Genomic DNA, 25,194 nt, shown 5'->3' on the forward strand with positions numbered 1-25,194 from the left:
TACTCTGGGTTCTAATAGTATGGGGACAGCTCCCCCAGTTGTACACTAAAACAGTGTTCCTGGTTCAGGAGTAGTTCCAGTGCTCTTGGTGAATAAACCATACCTAAAGTTCAAAGTCTGAAAGTGAAGTCAAATTTTGTTTCGTTGTTGTGTATGGAAAGAAGAAATTTCAATATTGTAGGACCAGGCAACTAACAGTATTGTAGGAACAGGCGACTAATTTGCCAACTAAGGCAGCATAAAGTGATTGCCTCTGGTGGCTACTTGAGAGGTTCCAAAAAGCTGGAATATATTTGAGTAAAATGTTAATATTGGCAAATCTCAGTAGGTTTCTAAGACTAGGTTTATCCAAAACGTGTGTGTTTTAATTGTTATGAACACTCCCACATCAGGTGTATTAGTGAACCTATGTTACTGCCACACCTCCAACATGTGGAAGTTTCTATTGTTAGAACAAACATTGGTTTTAGAATTGGAAGAGGGAAGAGTGGTGACTAGCCAGCTGTGTCATTGACCACCTGGCTATTTATGCCAGGCAAATCGAATATTTTTTTGTTCTCCTGTTGTGGTTCCTTGTTTTCCTTGTTTCTTTGCAATAAGAATTTGTCTTGATTTTCTAACCAAGTGCTTATAGAAGACTTATGCTCATGATGTGCCTGTTTTTAGTTCCACACATCTCTTGTCAAGTGATGCAAATCTATTGATTGATAATGTTCATTGGTGATATGCCAGAACTGAAGATTCTGGCATCCTGTTTGGAATCAGATTGAAGAACTTGCAGTTGTCTCCATAGCAACCAAGAATAAGTTCTAGAATTGCATCCTTAACTAATGAGTTCAGCTGGGAATTCATTTCATGGTCATAGGGCCTGCTGCAAATTAATAGATTTGAAGAAAAGGATTTTCTGTAGGAGAAACATTGGACTGACTAATACATTTCAAGAAAAGGAAGTGCAGCTCACTGAAATTCTGCTGTGGTGTCATCACAAAGGGATTCATTCCATCAGGGCTTGAAGTTTTATAATAGAGAATCTTAATAATTATCCATGTATACCACAGCACATTCCAACATACTTAAACACAATAAGATACCAGTCTAAAATCTCCAGTACCTTTGTAATTCTAGTTTCTAAAGGCCAAGCTAAATAGGACGGCCTTACAGTGTTTCAATAGGGCTCCAAAGGGAGCACCCCTTTCTAGCTCTTTCTAGCTCTTTTTCAGAATGCTGATAATGTACTCAAGATGATACTACAGGTCTATTTCAGATATGTGGTAGGGTATGATGAGGGAAATTGTCTCATGTTTTTGGGACCAGTCTGTTAAGCGGTAAAGTTAAAAGAAAAGAAAAAAGCTTAAAGCCCTTCCTTGTAAAGTGCTTTATAATTCTTAGCTCATTCATTGCTCATAGAACTTTAACCCATAAATCCAGCACTTTAAAAACCAGTCTTGTAAATAATCCCACAAAAGCTATTACGCTACAGGGGGCAGACATAGGAGGTACAGAGAGCTGCATTTTTATGCTGGGCCTGGAGGAGGGGATGTTCTTCCTCTGACATCCCTCTTAATTTCTATGTTGGGCTCAGGCGAGGGTTGGAGCACTTCATGCCTCTTCTGCCAGTCCACTCACTTGCCTGCATGCAGATCTGTATTGCTTATGGCTACCAGGTAGCTGTAGGATAGCTAGTAAAGGTTCTCACACTAATATAATGTACTTTCAAAGACTGGTCCTTGTTAATAGGAGGGTTGTCTGATTCTGTGTATTTTCTGCCATTTTATCAGAACTATCCTAAATAGGGTTAAGGGTTGAGATTCTGCAAGGCTCTATTCTTTGATTTGGAAGTATTTTAGCACCCACTGGATTGTATGTGTGGTTGACAAAGCCTAATCACTGGCAAACACTGTTTCTAATAGAAGAGAGATAAAAGGTATGTCTGGTCCACTGGCTTGTCTGCTTGCCTGGGACTTGAGAGAGGTTTGTATGTTTTTTGACAGAATTCTTACAGAATAATTCTCAAGTCTAATAATCTGTTCTTGCTTTAGTTATGCAATTGACGGATGCATTATAGCAAGGGTAGTCAACATGTGCACTCCAGATGTTGGGGACTTCAACTTCCATCAGCCCCAGATAGCATGGCCAATGGATAGGGGTGATGAGAGCTGGAGTCCAACAACATCTGGAGAACACCATGTTAGCTACCCCTAAATTATGATATGGTGTAATGTGTGCGTTGCAAAAATATGGGCTATTTCATTCCTTTTATGTACTTACGCAGTTAGTATGTGCGTGTACAACCATATGTCAGAATAAAACATAGCCTTTGTGTGGTTTTAACCCAGCACAGAAAAACCAATTGTCAAAAACAAATAAATTGTTGCCTACATAGTTAGAATATCCAAAATGAACAAGTGAGTAAAAACATTAACGGGATTGACCCCATCATTTAGCTGAGATTTACTTGATGGGAGAAGGGAGGAACTTGCTGTGTTCTCCCATCTGCCAAACATTGTCAAACTTGAGAGCAGTGAATTTCTGATTGGACTGCATGTGCAGTTCCCAATCCAATGATGTGAACCATGTACACATTACTCTGTGCTTCATGTGTTGATACAGTTTGTATGCAGGTATAGCACATTAAAAGAAAAACTGTTACATGTCCATCAAATATTTTTTGGAGAAAAATGAGATCAGTTTACCCTTCCAGTTGCACAATAAACTTCTGGAGACAGAGCGTCAACTTGGGGAAGCACATGGCCGGCTAAAAGAGCAGAGACAACTCTCTAGTGAAAAGCTGATGGATAAGGAACAACAGGTGGCTGACCTTCAGTTAAAACTTTCCCGTGCTGAGGAGCAGGTAGGGAATGGCATGCAAGATGCAAGTTTTGCTTGGCTTTTTATTTATGTTCTGTAGCTGGTATTTGGAATATTCTTTTTCATATTGTTGGAATTTTAATGACGTGTAAGCTGGATACCCAATTAATGTGCAATTTGCCTCAGCAAATCTATCCAGAGAAGAATTGGGAGCCTGCTGAACTCATACAGTTTGTAGGAAATAATGCACATACAAACTGTTAATCAGCAGCACTAAAATAAAGAAGGAAGGATATTCTCAAATAGAACTGGTCATTGCAAAATAGGGTAAATTGGCATTGAACTTCTTCACAGAGTCTTGTGAGATTACCTCTCTGTGGGATTTGTGAAATGGGCCATGGCTCATCTTTCTCTTGAACTGAGATCAACAGCCCATCTTGCAAACTATCAACCATCTCTCTTCCCTCTGCTCCCATTCCCGTGCTTCTTTGGGACATCTTGTATTCCGTTGTAGCTACACTGGGGGGAAAAACCCTGAATGATTAGTCTTAGCTAAAGAACTGTGTCTTCCAAAAATCCCTTATTCTGTTACCTCTCCTCCCTTTCCACTCTGAGGACATACAAAGTAGGTAAGATGATACATTTTTAATGGATCAATGTATTGGTCCTCCTTGGGTAAACTAAAGGGCTTTAACATTTATGTTCCCCTCAAAATTGTCCCTGGGGTTAGAGGATGGCCTCTGTCTGTCTATCTTAACGAAAACTAAAACTGTGAAGATTGTTGTTGCTGCTATCTAGTATACAGCGTCTGAAATTCTAATTATATGTCAAAATCCTTATTAATTGAAACAGGAGCTGATCTCTTTTTTACATGCAAGTTTCCAGATGTAAAACACCATGGCAAGTTACATACATTTATTGTAGTTTGGCCCATGTTGGTGCGGAAGAGTTATTCACTGATGAAATGTTGATTCTTCATTTTGTCTAGGACAAAACATAGTACATACCTTATAAATTAATTTAGAAGTCATTTATTGTAAACTGCATCAGTATCAGACTAAATGATAAACACTATTAAACTACTGAATTGTGCTTATCAGTTTTCAGTCAACAGTCTGTGACTATTTTTCTAAGCTAAAGGAGAAAGCAGCAAATGCAACTGAATTGCAGCATCAGTTAGATAAAATGAAACAGCAGCACCAGGAGCAACAGAATCTTCAGCAAAGCACGACAGCAAAGTTGCGAGAAGCCCAGGTAAGAGAACTCATTCTACTGGAAAAAAAGATCATGTTGGCAGTATGTACGAGAAGTGGTGATATCAACTTCCTTTGATACACTAGGCATGTCCATTACTAGAAGACAACAATTTGGCTGCTGTCATTCATTCATCCTTTGTGAGTTCTATGGTAGATTAATGATGCTCCGGTGTAAGAAGCATCACAGGTGATAGGCTGGAAATATAAATTTGTTCAGAGTTTGGCTGCTCATCTACTGATGGTATAAGGTGTGGCAAGCATATGAAGTCCGTTTTGCAATAATCTTGGTTGGTTGCAAGATATTTGAGACCCAATTCAAGATACGGGTCTTGACCTTTAAAGCCATAAATGATCTGGGTCCCAGGTATCTCAGGGAGTGGTATTAAGATCTTCCAATGAGGCCCTGTTCCAAGTATGTGGCAGTTATGGATACCACGCTATCCTCAGCAAGAAGCAGAGCCTTTTGTGTGTGGGACCCTTCTTTTTTAAACTCCACTCCTTTGGAAATTCGGCTGTTGGTGTGGAGTGAGTGAAAACATGTCCATTTTTGTGGGCTTGATTGCTTAGATTGAACAGTTTCCTGAAACACTATTTTGATTGTCCTTCTGTTGTTGTTCTTTGTTTAGGCTTTTTGCCTATTGGATTCGTTTTTTAGACTTTAATTTTAATTTGTTCTTGTTGTAAATTGTGTAAAGAGCTGTTATGGTTATAATAAACTCTCTAAATGTGGAAAGTAAAAAAATAGAAATCTGTCATAATTAACTGGACTCTTGTATTGTCCCTCCCCCCCAGAATGATTTGGAGCAAGTACTACGTCAGATTGGTGATAAGGATCAAAAAATCCAAAATCTTGAAGCCCTGCTGCAGAAGAGTAAAGAGAATATCTCCCTGCTGGAAAAGGAAAGGGAGGACTTATATGCCAAAATTCAAGCTGGTGAAGGAGAAACAGCTGTTCTTAACCAGCTACAAGAAAAGAACCACACTTTGCAGGAACAGGTAAGATTTCTAAATTAGAATTTTGGGTTTTTTATAAAAGCAATGCTTATTTTCTGTTTGATTCACAAACTCTGTGTTGGTTGAAACTGTAAAAATGCCTGGGAAGCATACCATTGGGGGATTTTGAAGATCAAGCTCTTGCTTTTTCCTTGTAGGTTTGTTGCTTGAATATTTTTGAACATGTGAAAAAATCAGTCAGTACAATGACAATGTGTTATTAGCCCTACCCATACTTTAATGCATACTACCTATCTTGCTGTGCAATATAGGTGGAGTTTGTTGTAAAAGAACAACAAACAACTATCAAGAATACCCTTAGGTTCAGGTTCTGGCTGGCAGCCAGCTGTGTAGCACTATATAGCTCAAGCTTCAGGGAGAGGGAGGAAAAAGGTACCTGTCTTCTTTACAAGAGGCGTGAGCAGGACCACTCTTTTTAGGGAATAGGGTTATGTACATTGTAATGTAAACATGATTTTCACATTGGATGTGATAATCTGATTCCATGTCAGGTGGAGATTTTTATAGTGCGTATGTAAGATGAATACTGAATGTATTGTTTGTGGATGCTCTCAGACAAGCTGCTCCTGTAGTCCTGCTACACCAGTGTTATACTGGCATAAAATTGTCACAGTCCTGTGCTCTCTCAGCAGCAAAGTAGAAAGCAAAATAATGTCAGTAGAAATAAGAGAGAACTTAGCAACACTGAAGGCCACTCCTTATAGTGACCATGGCAACACTTCTGCCTTCCACTGATCATGCTTGTTGAAGATGTCTCCAGATTAGATCTGCATGGAAGACATCAGTCAAAGCCTGGTGAAGGCTAAACAACACAATTTAACAATTCCATTATATCTCCCACTTCATTTCATGTATTTTTTAAATATAAAACATAAAAACAGGAAGAGCTGACAGTGCCTTCCTCAATACAGATTTCCATGGTCTGTGAAGAAAGGCAGTAGTTGCTACCTGTAACCAGCAGCCACAGGCTTCTTTGTAGGCAAAGGTTTGAAGCCCTCAGCAGTCCAAACTGTCAGTGGTAGTATATAAACCACAAATGTTTTGCCAGGGAGAAAGCCAGCACTAAGAGAGAGAAGGAAGGAGCATTATTCTAATCACAATGGTCAGCTAGTTCCATATTCTTGTTGTTAAGGCAAGGACTCCATGGAGAGCCCAGAGGTGGTAGGACTCTTGGGAGAAGAGCCAACGTGTGATGTAGTGGTTAGAATGTTGGACTAGGAACAGGGAAAACCTAGGTTCAAATCCCTGCTCAACCATTACTCTCACTGGGTGGCCATTAACAGTCTCACAATCTCACCTACTTCACAGGGTTGCTATGAGGATAAAATAATGGGGGATATTTATGCTACCTTGAGCTCCTTGAAGAAAATTTGGGATAGAAATATACCAACTTATATAATAAAATAAGGATTCAAGTTCCACTGCCACCAATGGTCTCACACAGATACAATTTATAGCACTTTATGCAACAGCCTGTATTGGTGTCTATGTGAAGGGAGACATACTTTGCAAGAATGAGGACTGTAGACATTATACAATCATGAGAATGGCTGTATACTATAGTCAGCATGATTTTTCACATTCCGCTATGTTAAATTGAAAATACCCCCCATGCCATTCTGATGCATTCCATAACCTCATTTCAAAACAAAATCTTACAAAACTTACAGTCCTGAACTCAGAAACACATGCTTAACAACCCTCTAAGTTTTCATGCGGACACATAAAACACTCGGAGAGAATCCAGAGTTCAAAGTCTAAAACAAGAGCAAAATAATCCAGACCCTTGTTGGACATTTTTCTGTCAGTGGTCTCATAATGTGTGGAAATTAATTAAGCATTAATTCACAGAATACACATAATCCTATTACTGACCTTGCCCCATACTCTGACCTTCATCTTCTGCAGTTTAAAAGTTAAAAAAAAATGCATGGCAGATTTTTAATTAATTTAAGAAAATTAATATTGTAGTCTGTGATAACACAGGCATGCTTAGTCAGGCACGTCAGTGTTCTAAAAGCCAGACTAACAGCTGTTTGGCTTGGCTAATCAGGGGGCCACACCATGTGGCTTCCACTCAGGGAACCATTACTAAATAACTGAGAATAAAAACAGGAAGAGAAGGGAGGAGCAAAGCTTGCAAAAACAACAAACTCTTTAAAGGAGGAATAGCAAAAGGAAGATAGGTTTCCTTTCTGTCTGTTACACCACCACCCCCGGTTCGAGTCATTTTAACATGATTGGTGCTATATTCCTAACACTCCCAAGACCAGCAGTCTGAATTATTGATTGCTGTGGTGGTTTCTTTCAACATTTTAATGCTCAAATTGGCGGAAATAATGAACAAATTTATAAAAGCCTTGCTTTAGATTTATTTATTTATTTATTGTATATATATACACCACCCCATAGCCGAAGCTCTCTGGGCAGTTTACAACAATTAAAAACATTAAAAACAAATATGCAAATTTAAAAACACATTTTTAAAAGCAATTTTAAAAAACATGCTAAAATGCCCGGGAGAAGAGGAAAGTCTTGACCTGGTGCCGAAAGGACAACAGTGTTGGTGCCAGGCGCACCTCATCAGAAAGATCATCCCATAATTTGGGGGCCACCACTGAGAAGGCCCTCTCCCTTGTTGCCAGCCTCATAGCTTCCCTTGCAGTAGACACCCAGAGGAGGGCCTTTGATGTTGAGCGTAGCATACGGGTGGGTTCATATCAGGAGAGGCCATGAACCCCCCCCACTTCAGCTCAAGTTCTCCATTCCCCTGCCTCCTTTTTCACTTTCTCCAGTCTCCGCCTATTCCAAACTCCTCCTACTCTTTTCCCTCCTTTGCTGGTCTTCCTAAATTCCCAAATTCTTCTCTTCATTCACTGCAACTTCCTCCTCCTTTCCTAGAGGAAAAAAAGGCAGGATATAAATATAGTAATATAACAATAAAATTAAAATATCTGACTATGGTTGGACTGAATTGTTACTGTTTGTATTGCCTGTGGCTGCAACCATCTTGCTCATGCTATCATGACAAACTGATCTACCACCAGTAGAGTATGTTTTGTGATTTCCCCCCATTAGCTTTATGGAGCTCAAGTTAGTGTGATTCTGAAAGAAAAGAGTTGGCAACAATGCAGCATTGCCAATGTTGATGTGGCCCCCTCTATGTGTGAGCCGCCTATTTCCTGTCATAGACAGGATATCCAGGATGTCAAGGCTTTTGAAGATTCAAGTGTTGAGTGGGTGAGGGAATATGGTGGGTGCAACTTTTCTCGACCCTGTATTAGGGGCATAGAAAGCTACGTCTTACAGAGTCAGACCATTGGTCCATCTAGCTCAGCAATGTCTACACCAATTAGCAGCACCTCTCTACAGTATAATACAGTAGGGCCCCGCTAATACGGTGGGTTAGGGACCAGGCCCCTGCCGTAAAGCGGAAATCACCGTAAAGCGGGGCCCCATAGACTATAAAGGGCAGCGTCGCGAAAAAATGACTTGAAAACGTCGCAAAACGGCAAAATAGGCTTTAAAACGGGGAATTTCCGCTGCTTGAAAGCTGCCGCATCAGCGGAACGCCGTAATGCGGAATACCGTAAAGCGGGGCCCTACACGGTTTCTGGTCCTACCTGGAGATGCTGGTATTGAACTTAGGACCTCCTATGGGTAAAGCAGATGCTGTACCAATGAGCTATGCCCCTTCCCAAGGCGATAACTGCACCTGTCAGTATTTCCCCTTTCATGCAACAATAAAAGTGATGGAATTTTGCTCAAGAACCAAAGCCCTTCTGGGTGAGACCAAGGAGGATCCATCTAGTTTAGGAACGGCTAATCTGTGGCCACTATTAGATGTTCCTATCGGCCCTGTCAGCCAGTATGGCCAATAGTCAGGGATGATGGGAATCCATCAACATCTGCAAGGCCACCAGTTTTCCATCCTTGATTTATTTCAAAATGGTACTTTTCCTGTTGTCCCAACAGCTGCTATTCAGAGCTAGACTGCCTCTAAACATGGAGGTTCTACTTAGATTTCTATGGTCCAATTATTATATAATGGAATGCAAATAGTGTAATTCCCAAGTCTCAGTTCCCCCATCTGTAAAATGGGGACGACAGACCTACCTTCCAGAATTGTTTGGAAGCTGAACTCAAGAGAAGACTGTAACAAATTGCCAATTTTAATTTTCTTTTTATAAACCGAAAGCTCTAGTGCTTGTGCTAGCTTGCCTAATTTACCAGTTGAAGCAGCTGCACTCTACCAACCCGAGGGGGGGTGGAATGGCAGAGCCGCTTTCACTGGGACGGCGTTTGGGTTGTGTGCAGCTGAGGAGGTTCAAATTCTGACTCCAGCATCCACCTCTTCTGCCTTCCCAAAAGGATTGCTGTGAGGGAAATCTCAGAAGACATAGGCTGTATCCAAAGCTGTCCCCTATAAAACATTGGACCCTGATGCAATTACTGGAGTAACTCAAGACGGTGTGTCTGCTGAGCATGTACAGAGTGCTTTTATTTCCATGTAACTTTAGTCAGCCCTTGGGCACCAGAATGTGATAGATGTGTGGGGGTGGCCCCTAGAATATTTTATTTTAGAAAAGGAGGTTTCCTAAACCTAAAGATGAGTGAGGTATGGTGGTGGGTGGGTTGACTGATTGCAGGGGGCAGCTCAGTCCTGCTTGAGGAGAATGTTTTGCTTGACTTTCTTTTGCCCAGCCTTCCTCTTCCTCCTGGCATCCTGGCCTGCCCCTACCTCCTGCTGCTGCCAGAATGGGGCAGTCTTCCACAAACCGCCCGCAGGCAGTTTACAAGACTTCCTTCACGCCTACCCTCACGCGCTTCCTTGCCTGCTGGTGGGATGGCCTTGCAGAAGCAACTTGCAAAGCAGCCACCACTGCCATCCCTCTCTAAGGGCCTTGCCCGGAGGGCCCCCAATACCCTGAAGCCCTCAGAGAAAAGCCTTTTGCAAAACCCCAACCCCAGGAGTACTGTGCAGCTCTGCAGCACTCCCTACCTCAGCTCAGCCCAAGGCAGGAAGAAGTTTGGGCAGCAGTGGGCTCTCATGTGGCGAGGTGGGGGTCCCTGGGGGTTCAGGCAATGCCTGCTTTGTATAACAGTGGCTCAGGCAGGGGAGTAAAGCCTACCCCCACCCCTGCATTGGAAGCTGATCCCTTGGCTGTTTTAAGGGAAGCTTTGCAAGAGCTGGATTTTCTGGAGCAAAGCAATTTTGCAAAAACTCTTTGGCTGTCCTGATCATAAGAGCCTGCTGGATCAAGCCAAATTGGATACCTCTGCAAAGAAATGAAATACCTGGACTTGGTTCAAGCTCTCTACCCTCCTCTCCTCTGTAAAGTGTTCTCTAACTACTTGTGACTCCATCCTCATGCCCACAGCAACAAACTGTGGGAGCCAGTCATCCATGCAAGGGGATTCATGTTGGCTTCTGATTGGCTGTAGTGAGTGCTAGATTCAAGGAGGAAAACCTTTAAATGCAAGCAAGCATGATGCTCAGAGTACTCAGAGCTTGGGGAATTGTGTTACAGGCAGAGTCACAGAGGGCCTCTGGAGGGGGCCAGGAGGAGGGTGGCTGCAAAAAAAGTAACGGGTCTGCGTCCCACTGGGAATACATACCTGACTTCACATATTGACAGAATCAGAAGCAAAAGAAAATAATTTACCATAGGAGACTTCACTAAAATTGCAAAGTAAATCAAACATATTTTAAAAGAATATCTGAACTATATCAGCTTTGTTGCTGATATATTGTTGCTTCCTCCCTGCTAAAACAAGATCAGCGCAACACGTCTCGTTTTTGTAATTTGAGCTGATTGCAGGTGTTGTCACCGCTCACATATTCTCAGAGGCAGTGTTACCAAATTCTTCCAAGCTACAGAGGACTGTGAAAGACCAATCCAAATGGTGTTTGCATTTTTACAAATTTGTAGGGCAGTACAATATCTCTGAGAGGAGGTCAGATCTCCTGCTCCCCTGGTGCAATTTCCCTGCTTTTTAAAGTTTGATAGATATATCTGTTGGCTATAGGTAAGTTCTTCTTTTATTATTTAATTTATATCCCGCCCTTCCTCCCAGCAGGAGCCCAGGGCAGCAAACAAAAGCAGGAAAAACACTTGAAAACATCATAAAAACAGACCTGAAAATACATTAAAACAAAACAACTTTAAAAACATTCTTTAAAAGCTTTAAAAACATCTTAAATAAAAAGGATTAAAAATATAGTTTAGGGGAAAAAGGTTTTTTAAAAAAAACATATTAAAAGCAATTCCAACACAGATGCAGACTGGGATAGGTCTTAACTTAAAAGGCTTGTTGAAAGAGGAAAATCTTCAATAGGTGCCGAATAGCAAAGGACATGTCACAAACCTTTGTGATGAACATAAAGCCACTGCAGACATTCCAGCGCAACCAGAAGAGAAGGATGAATTATTTGCACTTCATCTCCACATCTTAAGGAGGGAGGTAGATCTCTACCCAGTGCAGAAGAAATATGGTGCACCTTCCATTTTCAGATAAAACCCAGAAGCAATGGGGAGACAATGCAAAAGCTTAAATAATTTAAAAAATGCCTTTCATGCCATCATTTTTATATATTTATTATTAGATTTATATCCTGCCTTTCCTCCCAGCAGGAGCCCAGGGTGGCAAGTAAAAGCACTAAAAACACTTTAAAACATCATAAAAACAGACTTTAAAATACATTAAAACAAAACATCTGTAAAAATATATTTTTAAAAACCTTTGAAGACATCTTAAAAAAGAAAAAAGTTAAAAACATATTGTTTTTTTAAAAAAGGTTTAAAAACATATTAAAAAGCAATTCCAACACAGACGTAGACTGGGATAAAGTCTCAACTTAAAAGGCTTGTTGAAAGAGGAAGGTCTTCAATAGGCACCAAAAAGATAACACAGATGGCATCTGTCTAATATTTAAGGGGAGGGAATTCCAAAGGGTAGTTGCCACTATACTAAAGGTCCATTTCCTATGTTGTGCAGAATGGACCTCCTGAAAAGATGGTAAGAACATAAGAGCCTGCTGGATCAGGCCAGTGGCCCATCTAGTCCAGCATCCTGTTCTCACAGTGGCCAACCAGGTGCCTGGGGGAAGCCCGCAAGCAGGACCCGAGTGCAAGAACACTCTCCCCTCCTGAGGCTTCCGGCAACTGGTTTTCAGAAGCATGCTGCCTCTGACTAGGGTGGCAGAGCACAGCCATCATGGCTAGTAGCCATTGATAGCCCTGTCCTCCATGAATTTGTCTAATCTTCTTTTAAAGCCATCCAAGCTGGTGGCCATTACTGCATCTTGTGGGAGCAAATTCCATAGTTTAACTATGCGCTGAGTAAAGAAGTATTTCCTTTTGTCTGTCCTGAATCTTCCAACATTCAGCTTCTTTGAATGTCCACGAGTTCTAGTATTATGAGAGAGGGAGAAGAACTTTTCTCTATCCACTTTCTCAATGCCATGCATAATTTTATACACTTCTATCATGTCTCCTCTGACCTGCCTTTTCTCTAAACTGAAAAGCCCCAAATGCTGCAACCTTTCCTCATAAGGGAGTCGCTCCATCCCCTTGATCATTCTGGTTGCCCTCTTCTGAACCTTTTCCAACTCTATAATATCCTTTTTGAGATGAGGCGACCAGAACTGTACACAGTATTCCAAATGCGGCCGCACCATAGATTTATACAACAGCATTATGATATCGGCTGTTGTATTTTCAATACCTTTCCTAATTATCGCTAGCATGGAATTTGCCTTTTTCATAGCTGCTGCACACTGGGTCGACATTTTCTGCAGGAGTCGACTGGGTATATAAGGGGTAAGATGGTCTTTCAGGTATCATGGTCCCCAGCACATCAGAACTAGAACCTTGAACTTGGCCCAGTAGCAAATGGGCAGCCAGGGCAATTCTTTCAGCAGCAGGGTGACATGTTGGCGATACCCTGCCCCAGTGAGCAGTCTCACTCCAGCATTTTGCACCAGCTGAAACTACTGGACCAACCCCAAGGGCAGCCCCACATAGAGCGCATTACAGCCTGGAGGTAACCAGTGTGTGGACAACAGTGGTCAGGCTATCCCAGTCCAGAAACGGCCACAGCTGTCTTATCAGCCGAAGCTGGTAAAAGGCACTCCTAGCCACGGAGGTCACCTGGGCCTCTAGCGACAAAGATGGATCCAGGAGCACCCCCAGGCTACGGACCTGCTTTTTCAGAGGGACTACGACCCCATCCAAAGCAGGCAACTGACCAATCATCCGAACTCGGGAACCACCAACCCACAGCGCCTCTGTCTTGCTAGGATTCAGACTCAGTTTATTGGCCCTCATCATTCCCACCACCGAGTCCAGGCAGCGGTCCAGGGCTTGCACAGCCTCTCCCTATTCAGATGTTACGGAGAAATAGAGCTGGGTATCATCAGCATACTGCTGACCCCTCGCCCCAAATCTCCTGATGACCATTCCCAAGGGCTTCATATAGATGTTAAAGAGCATGGGGGACAAGATGGTACCCTGAGGCACCCCACAGCACAACTGCCAGGGGGCCGAAAGACAGTCACCCGATGCTATTCTCTGAGAGCGACCTTGGAGATAGGATGTAAAACAGTTCCTCCAATACCCATCTCACCAAGTCGGTCCAGAAGGATACCATGGTCAATGGTATCAAAAGCTACTGAGAGATCAAGTAAGAATAACAGGGTTGCACTCTCCCTGTCCTCTCAATAAAGGTCATCCATCAGGGCGACCAAGGCTGATTCAATCCATAACCAGGCCTGAACCCAGACTGGGATGGGTCAAGATAATCTTTTTGATCTGAGAGTACTTGCAATTGTTGTGCCACAACTCTCTCAATCACCTTCCCTAAAAAGGGGGTATTTGCAACCGGTCGGTAGTTGTCACAAACCAATGGGTTCAGGAGTGGTCAGATCACCGCCTCTTTCAAAGCGGCTGGAATCACTCCCTCCCGCAATGATGCGTTGACCACACTCTGGATCCACTCGGTCAAATCCCCTTGGCAAGCTTTAATAAGCCAAGAAGGACAAGGGTCGAGAGGACACGTTGCTGGCAGCATCAACACAAGCACCTTGTCTATATCATCAGGCCGCATCAACTGAAACTGTTCCCAAGAAGTTTCAGCAGACGTTGCACTGGACACCTCATTGGGGACTACAGTAGATGTGGATGGGGCATCAAAACTGCTACGGAGGAGAGCAACTTTACCCTCAAAGTGCCTTGCAAACAATTCACAGTGGGCCTCCAAAGGGTCTAAAACTCCATTTCCTGGAGTTGATGTCAACAGACTCCTGACAATATGGAAAAGCTCCACTGGACGGCTACTTGAGGATGCGATGGAGGCAGAGAAGTGGGCCTTCTTTGCCGCCCTCACCGCCACACAGTAGGCACGGTTATGATGTTTTACTCATGCCCGATCAGCCTCATAGCATATCTTTCACCACTTGTGCTCTAGCTGTTGTCCAGCCTGTTTCATTGCCCTTAGCTCACTGGTGTACCATGGTGTAAACCGGGCTCGACAATGCCGGAGAGGGTGCTTGGGGGCAACTGTGCGAAGAGCCCAACTCATCTTGCTGTTCCACAGCGTGACTAGGGCTACAACAGCGGCACCTGCTCTATCTGCTGGGAACTCCCACAAGGCATTCAGGAATCCTGTGGATTCCATTAGTCTCCGGGGGGCGGACCATCTTAATTTGTCCACCACTCCCCCAGGGAAGGATCGGAGCCATAAGTCTAAGCTTCACCAGGATGTGGTCTGACCATGACAATGGGGTGACATCCACCCTCCGTATCTCCAGACCATCCCTTCCTCCATCTGGAGCAAAAAGCAAGTTGAGGGTGTGCCCTGCCCTATGTGTCGGGCCAGTGACAACTTGAGACAACCCCATGGTCGTCATGGAGGCTGCGAAGTCCTGAGCCGGAACACTAGAGGCAGCCTCAGCATGGACGTTGAAATCACCCAGCACTATCATTCTTAAACTACAAAGAGTTTTTTGCCTATTAGTGAATAAGAAAAGAGGGTCACTACAACAGTGAATGAACATGACTTAACAACAGGAGCTGGCTGGTAAGCTCAGGGGTGAAGACCAGTGCAATGGGAAGCAGAAGTTGTAGGTTCAAGACTTGCATCAGGGAGATGTTGAAATGACCTGTTCAGGGAAAAGCTTCCCCTTTGCAGCAGCATTAATTCTGGAAGCAGTGAGTTCTGCAAGCAAAGTTTAGCAGTGGGGTTACCAACTTTTCTGTTTGTGCAGGACCCTTATGCCTGTGATAGCTACAAGTCAAAGAAGTAACAGATTGACCTTTCCCCATCGCTATATCTTAATGCTGGGTACTGCTGCACCTCTTGCATTGTTGTCTCATGAAATCTGGCAAAGCGGAGAAGGCCTGAGAGGACAAAGATAACAATCTCAGAAAGGCACAGCTGGATTCCTATTCATTGCTGATATCCTTCTTTGTGTTCTCCACAATATTAATACTATTTAATAAAGTATTAATAAAATATATACTGCACAGCGTATTACACTGTCATTCATGTAGCTCTTAATTGTAGGCATACTAAGACCTAATGCTAGCAAAGGTGAAACGTTTAAGTTTAATGTTTGAGTGGTGGTGTACTTTTCTCATTAATGCGTATTGGGCTATATGACATCTTTGTCCCAAAGAAGCTCCAGTACTAAAAACTGAACTCCCTTCTACAGAATATCTGAGATCTTGAGTCACAACACATGAGTTGTTGGATTTAAGCCAATTTAGTCTTGTTCAAGTCAATAAGATTGATATCTGTCTCTGAAACCTGTTAACTTGGAAGCAATCCAATCAACTTCAGTGAGACTTCCTTCCATGTAAATATGTTGATGACTGCAGTTAAAATTGCCTTTAATTGCAGTTAAAATCTTAGTATTTAAGTTAATTTACAAAACAAGCTACATAAATTTGTGTAATGTTTAACAAGGAATGTAGTGAACCTGTACCTGAGAGAAGAATCGGCGCAAATAACAATTCTTGAGCATTTCCTAGGCTGATGTAGTATTCTGGGGTGGTGCTTCCCCCCCAACTCCACAACCTCCACTCTCTGTGGTGAGTACTAGCCTTCCCCAACCTCCTGCCTTTTAGATTACAATTTCCATCATCCCTGACCATTGGCCATGCTGGCTGGGGCTGGTGGGAATTGAGTCCAGCAGTATCTAGAGGGTACCCCCCTTGCTGGATCGTCACCTTGCAGTGGTGAGTGGGCTTGCGTGTTCCAATGAACCCTGTGAGTGATGCCGTCGGGAGTCATGTACTCCCAGCAGGGTCACCCATAGTGGTAAGGTCAAGGGAGAGGAAGCAGACAAAGAACGATCCAAGAAAGTCCTCAACGGCAGAACAGGCGGAGGATAACAATGTGTATGTTACAAGGGCTGTGAAGGCGGATGAAGGCTGCAGCAGATAAAAGACTTCCAATCGTCATGGCATCCATGCCATTGGATCAAAGCCTTTTTCTGTCAAGATTGTGTGTTGATCGTGGTGCACCGATCTCCCCACATAAAACAAATTCACACACAGGCGTCTTCCAAACAAAACAAAACAAAACAAAAATCAAAAGTCCTATGGCGATCGGCAAATGGCAACGGGGGCAGGACTGTGAAATCTGGAAGCCCCTAGTCATGGACTGGAAAATGGGCGGTGGATACAGACTTAGTCGTCCTGGCTCAAGGACCAAGGCAGTTGAGTTGTTTGGCAGCTGTATCCATGACTGAACAGTCCTATTCAGGATCCACTCTGCTCACCCCATATGGGGAAGGGGCTAGAAAAGGTGCCCTAAACATAGTCTGCCTCATCTCTCTCCCTGACTGGATTACCGTGTCCAGTGGGGTCACCACTTAGCAGTTGCAAACGACAAATGAACTTTGAAACGTGGAATATATGGACATTGCTGGACAATACAGATAGTGAATGTCCTGAACGCAGGACTGCCATCATTGCGAGGGAGTTGAGACGTTTTGATATCGACATAGCAGCACTCTAAAAAACTCGAAGAGGGACAATTGAAGGAAGAAAAAGGAGGTTACACCTTCTTCTGGAAAGGACTGCCTGAACAAGAACAAAGAATACATGGAGTAGGCTTTGCTATTAAAAATGATCTTGTGAAGCTCTTGTCAGAAGTTCCTACTGGCATTAATGAACCGATTTTCAACTCTCCAATTAAAATTCGCCAAAAACCAGCAGGCAACTATTGTAAGTGCTTATGTACCAACATTAGATGCTGATGAAGACATCAAGGAAAATTTTTATACCTAGCTGGACACCATCTTACCAGAGATACCTAAGGAGGATAATTTTTGGGTTTGATTTATGGCCAGAAACCATTGGGAAAGAAGGAGTTGGCAATAGCAACCTGAATGGAATTCTACTTCTGACTAAATGTGCAGAACATAATCTTGTTATCACAAACACACTCTTTTGCCAGAAAGATAAATTTAAAACATCATGGAAGCACCCTCGGTCGAAGCACTGGCATCTCCTGGATTATGTAATTGTCTGTGCCAGAGATCGTCGTGATGTACTCCTCACCAGGGCCATGACGAGTGCCGATGACTGCTGGACAGATCACCGATTAATTTGATCCACTATGTCCATTAATATTATTCCTCAACGTAGGCTCCAAGGAAGAAAACCAAGGCGTAAAATGAACATCCACGCCCTTCAAGATCTTATTAAGCGAGCTTGCTTTCAAACAACTCTCAAGAAACATCTACCTATGGAACTCCCTGAAAACGTTGAGGAACACTGGATTAAACTGAAGACTTCCATTATTGCAGCATGTGAACAAACTATTGGATACCAAACTAAGAAACATCAGGACTGGTTTGATGAGAATGATAGTGAGATTGAACATATCATTGACAAGAAAAGGAAAGGCTTCCAGATATGGCAAAAATACATTAACTGTGCTGCTAAGAAAAAAATCTATGCCAGTGCAAAGGCTGAAGTCCAAAGAAGAACTAGAGAATTTAAGAACACCTGGTGGATAAAGAAAGCTCAAGAAATCCAGCATTTTGCAGATGCTCATGATGCACGGGGCTTTTTTAATGCCACAAAGGCCATCTACGGACCAACAAATTATGGTACAAATGTTGACGTGTGTGCGTTGTTGCGTGAAACAGCATACGTTACGTTGGAGTTAAGTTGCTCAAGAAACTTCTCAGATGCATTAGATCAGGTTAAGAGTCTTTTATTAAGACATTATGGCTTAAGGCTTTAAGATCCTCCCCTCTAGGAGAGAAGTTCTCAGTTCAAAGACATTACACAGAAGAATCAGCTTAACACAGATAGCTACTAGAACTTTTCCCAGTCTATCGCGATGGTTACCATAGCAACGGCCTTGGCTGTCCATTCCCAGACTGGGCAAAGACATAACTCCCCCTAGCTACAGTTTTTCAGACTTGATGGAAAACAGACTCAGTGACAGTGCGGTTCAGTGGTCAACAACAAATCCCTTACGTTCAATAGATGGTACCAAACTTCTAAAGGACAAAGAGTCTATTGCATTGCATTGGAAAGAGCATTACCACGACCTCCTTAATCATAACTCTATTGTGGCTAATGAGGTCTTCTCACAAATCTCACAACAACAAATTAGAGATGAGTTTGCAGTATCCCCTAATTTGGATGAAGTCAGTAAAGCCATTAATCAAATGAAGAATAACAAAGCTAGTGGACCTGATGGGATTCCTGCTGAAGTCTTCAAAGAAGGTGGGCCTGAATTTACACAACAACTTCATAAGCTCATCGAAAAAATCTGGATGAGGAAGGAGATCCCGGAAGACTTTAGGGATGCCATAATTATCACTCTTTTCAAGAAGGGTGATAGAACAGATTGTGGGAACTACCGAGACATCTCTCTTGTTGCTACCGCAGGTAAAATCCTCGCAAGGATCCTCACAAATTGCCTCCTACCTATCTCAGAAGACATCCTCCCTGAATCCCAAAATGGTTCCCGCCCTTCCAGGGGGACAGTGGACATGATCTTCACTGCATGACAGCTTCAAGAAAAATGCAGGGAGCAAAACTGACCTCTGTATATGGCATTTATTGATCTGACTAAGGCCTTTGATACTGTAAATCGAGCTGCTCTCTGGACCATCCTTCTGAAAATTGGATGCCCTGATAAATTTGTGAATATTTTGCGACTCCTCCATGACAACATGACGGCAACAATTTTGGATAACAATGGTTCTCAAAGTGATCCATTCAAAGTGGGATCAGGCGTTAAACGGGGGTGTCATTGCTCTGACATTATTTGCTATTTTTATCACCATGATTCTGCACCTTGTTGAGGGGAAATTTCCCACTGGTGTGGAAATCACATATCGAACAGATGGAAAGCGTTTTAATCTCAGTAGGCTGAAAGCAAAAAGTAAAGTAATTACAACCTCTGTCATAGAACTTCAATATGCCGATGATAATGTAGTCTCCGCACATTCAGAGGAAGATCTTCAAACTCCCCTAAATGTCTTTGCAGAAGCTTGTGAAAAGCTTGGCCTCTCGCTTAACGTCAAAAAAACCAAAGTGCTTCATCAGCAAGTGCAAAGCAATTCCTCTGTAGCACCATCAATCCAGCTTAATGGTGCGACACTGGAGAATGTCAATCACTTTTCTTATCTTATTCAGCATCATCTGAGCTCTGCGAGTGCCACATTCTCCCGAATGAAGCGTAGAGTGTTCGAGGATTGGGATATTCGCAGGGAGACCAAAATGCTTATTTACAAAGCCATTGTACTACTGACCTTACTGTAAGCCTGTGAAACATGGACCATCTATAAACGCCACTCCCAACTTCTTGAAAGATTCCACCAATGCTGCCTCTGGAAAATTCTGCAAATTACTTGGGAAGATAGGCGGACTAATGTTAGCATATTGGAAGAAGCAAAGACCACCAGTGTTGAAACAATAAGAACATAAGAAGAGCCTGCTGGATCAGGCCAGTGGCCCATCTAGTCCAGCATCCTGTTCTCACAGTGGCCAACCAGGTGCCTGGGGGAAGCCCGCAAGCAGGACCCGAGTGCAAGAACACTCTCCCCTCCTGAGGCTTCCGGCAACTGGTTTTCAGAAGCATGCTGCCTCTGACTAGGGTGGCAGAGCACAGCCATCATGGCTAGTAGCCATTGATAGCCCTGTCCTCCATGAATTTGTCTAATCTTCTTTTAAAGCCGTCCAAGCTGGTGGCCATTACTGCATCTTGTGGGAGCAAATTCCATAGTTTAACTATGCGCTGAGTAAAGAAGTACTTCCTTTTGTCTGTCCTGAATCTTCCAACATTCAGCTTCTTTGAATGTCCACGAGTTCTAGTATTATGAGAGAGGGAGAAGAACTTTTCTCTATCCACTTTCTCAATGCCATGCATAATTTTATACACTTCTATCATGTCTCCTCTGACCCGCCTTTTCTCTAAACTAAAAAGCCCCAAATGCTGCAACCTTTCCTCGTAAGGGAGTCGCTCCATCCCCTTGATCATTCTGGTTGCCCTCTTCTGAACCTTTTCCAACTCTATAATATCCTTTTTGAGATGAGGCGACCAGAACTGTACACAGTATTCCAAATGCGGCCGCACCATAGATTTATACAATGGCATTATGATATCGGCTGTTTTATTTTCAATACCTTTCCTAATTATCGCTAGCATGGAATTTGCCTTTTTCACAGCGGCCGCACACTGGGTCGACATTTTCATCGTGCTGTCCACTACAACCCCGAGGTCTCTCTCCTGGTCGGTCACCGCCAGTTCAGACCCCATGAGCGTATATGTGAAATTCAGATTTTTTTGCTCCAATATGCATAATTTTACACTTGTTTATATTGAATTGCATTTGCCATTTTTCTGCCCATTCACTCAGTTTGGAGATGTCTTTTTGAAGCTCTTCGCAATCCCTTTTTGTTTTAACAACCCTGAACAATTTAGTGTCATCAGCAAACTTGGCCACTTCACTGCTCACTCCTAATTCTAGGTCATTAATGAACAAGTTGAAAAGTACAGGTCCCAATACCGATCCTTGAGGGACTCCACTTTCTACAGCCCTCCATTGGGAGAACTGTCCGTTTATTCCTACTCTCTGCTTTCTGCTTCTTAACCAATTTCTTATCCACAAGAGGACCTCTCCTCTTATTCCATGACTGCTAAGCTTCCTCAGAAGCCTTTGGTGAGGTACCTTGTCAAACGCTTTTTGAAAGTCTAAGTACACTATGTCCACTGGATCACCTCTATCTATATGCTTGTTGACACTCTCAAAGAATTCTAATAGGTTACTGAGACAGGACTTTCCCTTGCAGAAGCCATGCTGGCTCTGCTTCAGCAAGGCTTGTTCTTCTATGTGCTTAGTTAATCTAGCTTTAATAATACTTTCTACCAGTTTTCCAGGGACAGAAGTTAAGCTAACTGGCCTGTAATTTCCGGGATCTCCTCTGGATCCCTTTTTGAAGATTGGCGTTACATTTGCCACTTTCCAGTCCTCAGGCACGGAGGAGGACCCAAGGGACAAGTTACATATTTTAGTTAGCAGATCAGCAATTTCACCTTTGAGTTCTTTGAGAACTCTCGGGTGGATGCCATCCGGGCCCGGTGATTTGTCAGTTTTTATATTGTCCATTAAGCTTAGAACTTCCTCTCTCGTTACCACTATTTGTCTCAGTTCCTCAGAATCCCTTCCTGCAAATGTTAGTTCAGGTTCAGGGATCTGCCGTATATCTTCCACTGTGAAGACAGATGCAAAGAATTCATTTAGCTTCTCTGCAATCTCCTTATCGTTCTTTAGTACACCGTTGACTCCCTTATCGTCCAAGGGTCCAATGGTCTCCCTAGATGGTCTCCTGCTTTGAATGTATTTATAGAATTTTTTGTTGTTGGTTTTTATGTTCTTAGCAATGTGCTCCTCAAATTCTTTTTTAGCATCCCTTATTGTCTTCTTGCATTTCTTTTGCCAGAGTTTGTGTTCTTTTTTATTTTCTTCATTTGGACAAGACTTCCATTTTTTGAAGGAAGACTTTTTGCCTCTAAGAGCTTCCTTGACTTTGCTCGTTAACCATGCTGGCATCTTCTTGGCCCTGGCGGTACCTTTTCTGATCTGCGGTTTGCACTCCAGTTGAGCTTCTAATATAGTGTTTTTAAACAACTTCCAAGCATTTTCGAGTGATGTGACCCTCTGGACTTTCTTTTCAGCTTTCTTTTTACCAATCCCCTCATTTTTGTGAAGTTTCCTCTTTTGAAGTCAAATGTGACCGTGTTGGATTTTCGTGGCAATTGGCCAGTTACATGTATGTTTAATTTAATAGCACTGTGGTCACTGCTCCCAATCGGTTCAACAACACTTACATCTCGCACCAGGTCCCGGTCCCCACTGAGGATTAAGTCCAGGGTTGCCGTCCCTCTGGTCGGTTCCATGACCAACTGGTCTAGGGAATAGTCATTTAGAATATCTAGAAACTTTGCTTCTTTGTCATGACTGGAACACATATGCAGCCAGTCTATGTCCGGGTAGTTGAAGTTGAAGTCAATGATCCTCCAACATCAACTTCACTGGACCGGCCATGTTGTTCGAATGCCTGATCACGGTCTTCCAAAGCAGCTACTTTACTCCCAACTTAAGGATGGAAAACGGAATATCAATGGACGGCAAAAGAGGTTTAAAGATGTTCTCAAAGCTAATCTAAAAAAATGTAACATAAGCATCAAGAACTTGGCCCATGAGCGTCCCAATTGGAGATCGGCCATTATCAAAGGTGCTATGGACTTTGAAGAAGCATGAGTACAGGGCAAAAGGGACAAACGAGCTAAGTGGAAGGCATGTCAAGCAGATCCTCATCATGACCATCTTCCATCTGGAAACCTATGTCCTCACTGTGGGAGGTTGTGTGGATCCAGAATTGTCCTCCACAGTCACCTACGGACCCACTGTTAAAGACCTTATCTTGGAAGACAATCTTACTCGGCCATGAGTGATCGCCAATGAATGAATGAGAGGGTACCAGGTTGGAGAAGGCTGATTTACTTAGGGTGACAATACAGTGTAGAAGTGATCTAGAGTTCAGAAAAACTCTTCTTGAAATGCTTTTTTAAAAATAGTGCTGTGCTGTGTAATTCTGCTGTAGAGGAATACCTTGGAGTTTAAGGACTATAGCCTACGTAGAGATAACTACATACATAATCAGTGTTCATTGTTATGTGAATGCATGGATTAGGATGCTGGTACATACAATGGTTCCCAGTCAGTGAAGTCATGAAATAATAAAATTGCTACTCTTCAGAAGTCACTTTATGTACTGAAAAATCATGTATACAAAGTGACTCCCTTTAGTGACGACCTTTTTAGTGATGGAAAAGGAACTGACCAAAAGTTGAACTTCCACTAAGAATGCAAAAGGAACTATAGGTTGGTCATAATCAGATATACTATCCTGAGTCACCTTCCTTAACTTTCCCACTTAATTGTCATTTTATTCTAGCAATAGATGGGTAAATGTGTTAAGTATATTGTAGCGTTTATTGTAGCCCCAGAAGAAGGCTAGGATTGGGGAGGGCAGCTATGAGAGAACTAGAAAAGGTCCTCAAATGCAAAGATGTATCACTGAACATTAAAGTCAGGATCATTCAAACCATGGTATTCCCTATCTCTATGTACGGATGTTAAAGTTGGACAGTGAAAAAAGCGGGTAAGAGAAAAATCAACTCATTTGAAATGTGGTGTTGGAGGAGAGCTTTGTGCATACCATGGACTGCGGAAAAGGCAAATAATTGGGTGTCAGAACAAATTAAACCAGAACTGTCTCTAGAAGCTAAAGTGATGAAACTGAGGTTATGATACTTTGGACTCATAATGAGAAGACATGATTCACTTGAAAAGACAATAATGCTGGGAAAAACAGAAGGGAGTAGAAAAAGAGGAAGGCCAAAAAAAAAAAGAGATGGCTTGATTCCATAAAGGAAGCCATAGACCTGAACTTACAAGATCTGAACAGGGTGCTTCATGACAGATGCTCTTGGGGGTCACTGATTCATAAGGTCACCATAAGTCGTAGTCGACTTGGAGGCACATAACAACAACAACAATGCTAGTATTCTAAAAGACAGGCCAGCAGTCAGTGTTAGTCTTCATATTATAAATGAGCTATTTTTGTTTCCCCCTTCTAATTACCCTTGTGTTTTCTTTATAGGTAACTCAGCTGACGGAAAAACTGAAAAACCAGTCAGAAAGCCATAAACAGGCCCTAGAGAATCTGCATGAGCAGGTGCAGGAGCAAAAGGTGCATCTAAGAGCCTCTCAAGACCGTGTTCTCTCCTTAGAAGTGACTATAAGTGAGCTAAATAGTCAGCTAAGTGAAAGCAAAGAAAAAGTAATGCAACTTGATTTGCAGGTAAGCTAATTTCATATGTGTGAATAAAGATATGAGGGGCAGGGACAGTGGTTTAATTTCAGCAAACCTGGTGACAGCAATCTATCTTGATTAGCTTCAGAAAGTTGTTTGACTTTAAACATTATATACAGTGGCAGTGTTAGGACATAATTTAAAGAAGTGGGAACAAGTACAGCAAGTCTTGGGCTCATGAACTCACCTTTGCCCTTTTCTTCTACATGGTCATGAAGAAATAGGAAATTTTCACATTGTTTTTAAATGAACAGCAGCTTTTCATTCCATCCAGATCTGATAAACTGTTGTTCATCTTCTTAACTGTGATTTATCTGAAGCAAAACAACTTCAGACTATAGGTTATGTGCATGGCTTATTTCAATAAACCATAGTTAAATTTAACCCCAGGGTAGGGTTTGGACTAAACTGTGGTTAAATTAAAATGGAAGCAAAAGCTTCCTACCTCCTCAGTGGCCTTGCCACACTGGATCAAAATCATACATCACCACTTCAAAAACAGTGGTTTTATAACTGTATAATTGGCATGGTACAATCATTTGCTCTTCAGCTTTGTTTTCATTGTCAGGAAGTAAAACATGGAAGAACAGTGCCAAAAAAGCAATGCAGAATCCTATAAAAGATGCTCCTTTTATATGAGTGCTGTTATGAGACATACAGCCCACAGAGGTACCACTGTTGCAGTTTTTGGATGCATGATA

General features: G+C 42.5%; 1 protein-coding gene across 2 annotated transcripts in view; it reads left to right on the plus strand.

The window, feature by feature from the left end:
* The window catches only part of EEA1 (early endosome antigen 1), a 117,620-nt gene that overhangs the window by 49,479 nt on the left and 42,947 nt on the right, over positions 1 to 25,194 (plus strand). For both annotated transcript variants that reach the window (XM_061639579.1, XM_061639580.1), the window contains 4 exons: positions 2,702 to 2,851; positions 3,943 to 4,062; positions 4,857 to 5,060; positions 24,281 to 24,481. In XM_061639579.1, coding sequence (XP_061495563.1) covers positions 2,702 to 2,851; positions 3,943 to 4,062; positions 4,857 to 5,060; positions 24,281 to 24,481 — 675 coding nt within the window. The remainder of the gene's footprint in view (positions 1 to 2,701; positions 2,852 to 3,942; positions 4,063 to 4,856; positions 5,061 to 24,280; positions 24,482 to 25,194) is intronic.

Source organism: Rhineura floridana, chromosome 8, assembly GCF_030035675.1.
Source record: "Rhineura floridana isolate rRhiFlo1 chromosome 8, rRhiFlo1.hap2, whole genome shotgun sequence".
NCBI classification, from domain to species: Eukaryota; Metazoa; Chordata; class Lepidosauria; order Squamata; family Rhineuridae; genus Rhineura; species Rhineura floridana.